Genomic DNA, 7,934 nt, shown 5'->3' on the forward strand with positions numbered 1-7,934 from the left:
GTAATGCTGCAGAAAAAAATCTGTAAACTTCAAGAATTGTGATCATGCGAATGATCAACAACATACAGAGGAACGCCGGATCTTTTTTTTCCAGTTGAGTATTTCAGCTAGGTCGTTTGCTAGGCAGTCTGTTGACTGACATCGTTGCCGTTTCGGAAAGCATAGGCTACCTTCATCGCGATACACAAAGTTTTTGTGAAGAGAACATTTCATCGGTGATGTACGTGGTGAAGTAGCAATTAATCAAGTTTATCTGTATGTTGGAAACATTTCAAAATCATCAGGACCGCAGACGATGAGTACTGCTTGCTAACTAATACTAGCCACTGGTTCCACCTAATTTGTTAGGCAGGGGTAAATCCCGTAACTTTTACCAGACAGAAGACCCCATATGACACTATGAAGACCATGCTGTTAATATTCGCCTTTTCTAAGAGTAACGTCCGTAAATGACGTCCCAACTTGCCTCTTTCGAGATGGCTGGCTAGCTGGCTAGTTTCTTTACCTCCAGTTCTATGCAACTTGCTAGTACAACCCTAATACTCGTCGAGATGAGAATCTCTCTTTGCTAGAGACAGCAGAAGGGTGGGTCGAAGCCCCAGCCCACCGATCCAGATTGGGTATTACACTGTTGTCACGCCTATTGGGTGGAGTTTTGAATTATTTTTGAGGGTCGGTACCTCTACGCGCACTTGTAGACATCGCTGAGCGGTCGACTTGTGAATACTGGGACTGCGGGGAGCTTTTGAAGAAACTTTTCCTATCAAAGAAAAAAAAAAATACTAAGGATTTTTCTCCTTCAACATCTGTCTGGCAGTTACTCCCAGGCCTGGATTTCAAATCTAAAACAGCGCCAAGGTTTTGCTTTAAAATTTTTTTCTTTTGGTTCGTCATATAGCTAGTCACAGAAAGGAAGATGGGGTCGCACTCGTCCAAGGGTGGAGTGGTCGTGGATGGAAAAGCCGTTGTTGCTGACGCGGCTGCCGCTAAAACTAATGGCCAGGTAATACTCGCGCGCGTTGCCACCATTGGCATGCCACGCACACCCCCCTACTACAGCTAGCCTAGTTGACTGTGTATGCAACGTGCTTTGTCTGACGACTGACTGGAAAGATAGCTGTCCTTGCATCTGGATGGAAATTGGAATTGATGTTCCATATCTGACACAGTTTCATTGACGGGAACATCAGGACCGAGTTTATTAGTGTGTATATTTTAGTCTGTTGATTAACCGACGATGGTTAGCGAGACAGCTAGTATTGTTGGTTGCATCCCAGGAAAAAAGCCGTTATGCACATGGGCAAGCTCTTTAAACGAAAAAAAATCAATTAAATGTTAGTTGTCTCCATATTGTCAGCTGGCTGTACATGCGTTCTTTGACAGAAAAGTACTCTGCTTGTACTGATAGCCCAATTTTGCTTGATGAATCTGCCTCTACTCCATTTGCCCATTCTGGCTGTGTGCTTTGTGTGAAGCGCAAAAAGCGATCGATAGGCTGGGTGAGCGAACAAAAGACGACGCACCAGCCGGCTGCTACCATGGTATGCAAATGAAAAAGGCTACAGCCGCATTTAGCAGGTTTAAACAATGCACACAGAAGCTATCTCATTTGTGTGGAGCAATGCGAGTGTGTCTGGATGAGTGCAGAGTCTGCAAGCAAGCTGAAGCTGCTCACTTTGCACACGTTGTAGTTGCTGTCTAGCGATCCAGTTATCTCAGCGTGGTTAGAGGATGGTGAAGACAGCAAGTTTACTAGACTACAGAATTCTTAGAGAAATTTTAAAGCCAGTCATAACTGATGCGTGGAAGCGGAGACTAATTGCAATATAGCTCACCGTAAAATAACTAGTCACCGGAATTTACTGTTGATGGAAAGCACATATTGCATTATGCTGCGTGTAACGTTACCGTTACACTTAAGTATGAAGTAGGTGCTCCAGAAAGACACTGGAGCGGCTTTACTGTTTATCTTAAAGTGTGGTTAGCAAGTGGGATTTCTCTCACAGAAGCCACGTCTTTGAATCTGCGAGTTTCGAATGGTGCTTACACGTACGATTCGATGAGCATTCTTTTGTTGTACTCGCATACGCCCCAGTGGAGCAAGATTGCCCTCTTGTGTCGTGGTCTGGTACTGCAAGGCGTGACCTCAAATTACAATCCGAGCTCGTACAATGTGTCACGACGTCTAAACGGACGAGTTAGTGTTAAGACGGGCAGTTCATTCGGTTTGGAGCCCATTCAGTGACCGATTAGTCCAATGTTGTGCGTATATGAGCGGACACGTTTTTAGTTTTTTTTTTCGAGATTTATCCTCTTTTCATTATACATATTTCAGAAGTCAGTATTTCAGACAGTAAACGTATGATTTCTGTAACCTAATTTACCCAACATTTTATACGTTGGATTTCATGTGTAGCAGAATTAGCTCATGTATTCTGTACTTGCCTACCACAGGAGAATGGCCATGTCAAGACCAATGGCGACGTCTCTGCCAAGCCCGATGGAGATGCAGCTGCTTCCAATGGCAACGGATCAGCGGAAGGGGCGAAGGAGGCCGAGGCCGGCGCAGGAGACGCGATTGAGCCGGCGCCTGCGGCCGAAGGCGAGGCCGCCAAGTCTGAGGGCGAGGCCGCCAAGGAGACGACCAAGAAGAAGAAGAAGTTTTCCCTGAAGAACTCCTTCAAGTTCAAGGGGATCTCGCTGAAGAAGACCAAGAAGGCAAGCGGGGAGGCTAAGGAGGAGGCGGCGGCAGCCTCACCCACAGCCGAGGAGAAGCCGGAGGAGAACGGGCCAGCCGCTGAGGCCGCGGAGGAGAAGAAGGAGGAGGCAGCGGCGGAGCCAGCAGTGACAGAGGAGGCCAAGGCGGAGCCGGCGGCCGCTGCTCCCGAGGAGCCCAAAGCAGAGGAACCCGCCAAGGCTGAGGAGGCCCCCGCCAAGACAGAGGAGCAGGCCACTGAGGAGCCAGCCGCACCCGCCGAGGAAACGACGCCTGCACCCTCCGAACCCAAGGAGGAGTGAATGTACGCACAGAGAACTCTGGGAACTTTTTTCAAGATTAAAAAAAAAATATATATAAATATATATGAAAAGACTTCTTGTGCCACGTACTTAAAATGTAAAATATTATTAAAAAATTTTAAAAAATATCACATAGCCGATTCATCCACCAGTTCACTGCCTTGGGTAACCTCTGCTGACAGACCCCTACAGCGCCATTCCCCAAGAGTTCCTGTTGATGACATGAGGGTGGGGGGGTATGGATTGGACGTCAGTGGAAGGAATGAAGATATTGACTTTTTCAGTACATGGTAAAAATGCTACATGTCTTTTGAATGGTGTGGCAGCCCCTCCTCTATGTTACCAATCACCTCCTAGGATCTGAATCTACGACAGCAGCAGTTTTGGAGGAGAGCAAATGTTCAACACCTAAAGTGACTGTTCTATGGACATAAACCTTTCAAAAATATCATTAACTTAGAATTTTACATTCCTATGTTTTACTGCTCCCCCCTCCCCGCCCCAGTTTTAAGTCTTTTGTGCTGTATAGAGAAAACATTTTAACGATGGGGGAAAAGCTTATAGTCTTTGTTTGTTTACAGTGTATTTTAATTCTTTTGGCTAAAAACACATTTGAGCTTTTCGGAGTCTGCCGTGTTCACATTTCAAGTTTGTAATAGGAGACGGAGAGGTGCGTAAAATGTGAGCCTTTCATCCGCTTTTCTCTCTGTAAATACGTTTTTGGCCATTTTTTTCTTTCTTTATTTTGCTAACGTTTAAAGATGTTAATGGTTTTATTGTAACGTTAATAAGGGTGAATAAATGTTGGGCCCCTACAGGCTACTGTGTAAGGTCTGCATCACTTGTTTCCCTGAGGGGGGTGGGGGGGAGGGCTGGGAGGCGGGATAGGTGCTGGGTCGGTGTGAAACAGAAAATGTGACCGTGCATCACTGGTGTTATCAATTCACTGATTCAACATTAGTGCTGACTGCAGAGCACATTTATTTCTACCTGTCACATGGAGGTTGATCCCCAAGTTCTTTCGGACTGGGCAGGCTGTCCTGTCTTAATCTAAGCACTGCAATTTATTTTTTGTACCCTTTGGGAGGGGGTGGGATAGGTGGGAACTGGATGGAGTGATCCTGGCATTGGATACTGGGTTTGGTGACACCCCCCCACTGCAGAGTTCCAGAGAGGAAATGAGTTTCACTTTTTGGACCACATATTTTCTCTTTTCTGTACATTAACTGCTCTCCAGCCTTGTTGCATGACCCCAAAGACAGGATTCCATTGTCTCCTGAGAGATGGTGTACATTGACAGTTGCTTACACCTGTCTAAGAGTTACATTACATGCAGTAATGTAAATACACACGTAAAATTGTGTATTTTTCAGCTTCTGTTCAGAAGTAGTTTGAGTACTTCTGTGCACATGTGGAAACTAGCAATTGTGCTAACATATGCAAAGAAAGCTCACAGTTTAAGCTTATAGCATGTCAGTTTTTTGAAGTTGTTGACACAAAAAAGAGAAAAACGGCTACTTACAACTTATTGGGGAAAAGCAACGACCATAGTATCAGTAACTATTTACCTTTGGACAAACCATGTTGGTGGCAAGTTTGTGCCAAACGAAAGGTCCTGTGTGGGGGGGGGGGGGGGGTAGTTTCTATGAAATGATTTTAATAGATTATTTTTGTAGGGAGCTATAGTTGACGCATCTGTGGTAATCTCATCATGCCACAGTAGCATCTCCTTATCTCGTATCCTGCTGTAGTCTGAAAAGCTGTGCTTAATAGTAAATTATTTTATTGTGTAGTTAAAATAAGTCACAATGTCTCCAGCTGTATTACAGAGTAGCAGAAGGCATGTTTCAGAATTAATTCTGATCAAAGACCAAATATCACCCTGTTCCATGGTGGTTTGTTCCAGAGCAAAGTCTGTGGGATCAATGCTGTAGGAAAGACAGATTTTATCTTTTTAAAGTGTCACTTTCATTCGCCTTTCGGTCTGATTAGTACAGAACTGCATGCAACAGTGAGTGTCCAAGTGGGATTAAGTTCTTACTTAGATATAAACATGGTTTTGCTGATACTGTGATTCAAAGGCAGCAGCAACTGAAGAACACACAATTGAAGTCGGAATGTTTTGGAATCCACTTTATGAGTTGATTTGGCAGTAAAGTGACAGCTGGTTGACACAGAAGGAACAGTTGAGAACCTGACACAATGACATTATTATGTAGGGAGTTACAAAACGACAACAAAGACATTCGATGACTTGATAGAGGCGTGGTAGCAAGAGCTCATCTAAATGAATGTGATGTTCTGAAAAGGAAGTTTTTCATGAGCAGTTTCACAACAGTTGATACATTTTCTATAAAACAGCCAGCCAGTGTTATCATCTCAACTAGCAAACTATTCTAACTGGGCCTCAGGTCTTTGCATTACAGCTCAACTAGGAGTTATTTGGTGAAGGTCGTCCTGTAACATGAATATTTTTGATTATGAATACTAAGGATTGTGGCCCACAGGTGTTGGGATCAGTATACCAGATGCCTGAATTTCAGTGTTTATTTTTTCTCTTTAAATGAAATGGATGGGAATTCAGGATGGGGGGATGGGGATTCAGCCAGAGGCAGTTCAGATAAAACTGATGCACACAAAGCTCTGTGAGGAAACCAATGCCCCTACATGTGATCTCACAATCTAACACATGTCCAACTGAAGCCCCATTCCCATTCTGTTGGCAGCCCTAATTTCCCCCTCTTCTGGTGAACTGCTGACAAGTGCATAGCAACGGGCCAGTATTAAATGGCAGCATGTGATGTCCACCAAAACACCTACTATGAGCCATTGTCACACTGTTCAGTGGACACTCTTATACAAAGAATCCTGTGCTTCACCTGCAAGATTTCATTTCACCTTGAGCTCCACACCAGTGATTTACTTCACTCTTTCCTAAAAATGGCAGTGGTGGTGCACATCCTTCCCCTCTCTCCCAACCTGACCACCATATATCAAGGAAACACACTAGAAACAGGAAACTGGTTTTGAGCCTAAAAGACTGCATCATCATAACACTCACCACATTGTAAACAAATAAGAAATGATGGCTGCGCTTGTGTGCAGAAATAATATGAGGGGATAAATTCCCCTTCCCCCAAGAGTTACCTTTAAAGAACACGACATAAATGTGAAAACAAACCACTGGAAAGAACAACACCAATTGTCACTTTTTGAATTTGCTAGTCTAATGGCCATATATGCTGCATAATGCAGAGAAACATGAGTATGCCTCCTTGCCTTGCAATTCTGTGTGCATATGTGAGTAAACCTTAATGTTACAAACATCATCTTCTGTGGTGTGCAGAGGTGAATTAATAATTACTAGTTTCACTTGCAACTGCTAATGAGGATACTAGTATAAATGAATTTATTGTGTCTTTAATTAAAACAAGTTCTGTTTTCCACCGGGCAGTCACCAGAGAAGTGCAGAAGGGGATGTTTACATAGAGACTGGTTTGTCGTTCCGCTGGTTTATGTGTTAACAACGCAGCGTGTGGTTGCCTGGGCAACCATTTCAAGACTAACACAAGAATCACAGATAATATGTACGTGCAATGAAAGTGAGGACCAGACATGAAACCCATCTGGTTCCTGTTGCTACTGAGGGTTTTAAATCACCATGTCCTCACCCGTCATCTACCCCTACCCCTGACATACAAAGCCACGTTGACACTGTTGTTGTCTGAGGCAGCTTTCCCAACCACAAAATTATAGTTGCTGTCATAGGTGCATATCAAACTACACCATCTAGGTGCTAAATTGTGAGTATCAAAAGCACAGGGAAGATATTATTGACAAGCTATTATTGACAAGTCTGCATGGGTTTTATAATGAACTAATAGAACTATTGCACACAGATGAACAAAAAAAAATTACAGGTATTTTAGCCCATGTTTTGTCAGGGACATATATATCTTTGCAGATTTGCAGTCCACTCCTTTGTAGTTTTGCACTATGAGTATCAGCCAAATGGAGTACATGGGTGTAATGGCAGGGGACCGACTGACAGAGAAAGGTCTAACTCTGAGAGAAAAACACAACCAGACGGGTTGCCTCTACTGGAGATTCTAGCTGCACAAGTGCACAGCTTGTGTGAAAAGTGGCATTTTAACTTCCTGCCAGCAAACCCAATGTGTCACTTCCCTTTGTTGGCGTGTGTGTATATGTGTGCACATAGCTTTGCAGTTTGAAACCGGACAAGACAGAGAGGAACTGCCTCAAGCTATTAGAATATTTTGCTGCCTGAACACAGAGCCGACACCAGTAACAACACTCTCACACTACTGCGGAGCTATTCAAATCCAAATCAACTAGATAACTGCAAAACAGCACACTTAAAACATAGAAGAGGCAGCCCTGTAGCAAGGAAATGTACTAACAGGCACACTTCTTGTCAGTTATCAGATGATCATGGGCTAAATGCAGAAAGTGTTTTTCTAAACTGGAAAATGTTGTGACAATCCTGACTGATGACACGGAGGAAACCGTTAAATGAAATCCTGCTACTCAGATAGCATCACAAATGAGGTCATGTCTTTGCAAGGGGTATTTAACACCGGTCCAGCTGATTGAATTTTGAAAACATGACCTTAAATAGGAGTTGAGCCTTTGTGCACAGCTCGTGGTCTTTCCCTGTGCGTAATATTTTCATCTGTTCCCGGATACCGTCCTACGTGGTTCGTAAGTAAACCTTTTTTCAGTCACTTCGTGGGAGTGCTTCTCCGTGGTCTAACGCGTTTTGCCCTCCAATTAGTTTTTCATCACCTGCCCACGAACTCTCGTTTTGGCTGTGTTTGCACGTGTCACACCATGACGACAGGAAACACACACAACCCCAGTGTAACCTTGGCCCAGTTCACAGGTGCCTCTGTAAG

The 7,934-nt window shown here is 43.9% G+C and overlaps 1 protein-coding gene across 1 annotated transcript; it reads left to right on the plus strand.

Annotated features, from left to right (window-relative positions):
- The first annotated feature begins 708 nt into the window (after nt 1–708).
- Nucleotides 709–3,832, plus strand: LOC118787095 (MARCKS-related protein 1-B-like). Its single transcript, XM_036542523.1, has 2 exons — nt 709–1,003; nt 2,455–3,832. The coding sequence occupies exons 1-2, from the start codon at nt 917–919 to the stop codon at nt 3,016–3,018; spliced, it is 651 nt and encodes a 216-aa protein (XP_036398416.1). The 5' UTR covers nt 709–916; the 3' UTR covers nt 3,019–3,832.
- The last annotated feature ends 4,102 nt before the right edge of the window (nt 3,833–7,934 follow it).

Source organism: Megalops cyprinoides, chromosome 12 (genome assembly GCF_013368585.1).
Source record: "Megalops cyprinoides isolate fMegCyp1 chromosome 12, fMegCyp1.pri, whole genome shotgun sequence".
Lineage (NCBI taxonomy): Eukaryota > Metazoa > Chordata > Actinopteri > Elopiformes > Megalopidae > Megalops > Megalops cyprinoides.

What these genes read in the sequence shown, in the direction of transcription:
- LOC118787095 (XM_036542523.1), top strand. Translation starts at nt 917, where the DNA reads ATGGGGTCGCACTCGTCCAAGGGTGGAGTGGTCGTGGATGGAAAAGCC. An exon ending in CCGCTAAAACTAATGGCCAG is followed by an intron (nt 1,004 to 2,454) that starts GTAATACTCGCG and finishes TGCCTACCACAG; the next exon opens with GAGAATGGCCATGTCAAGAC.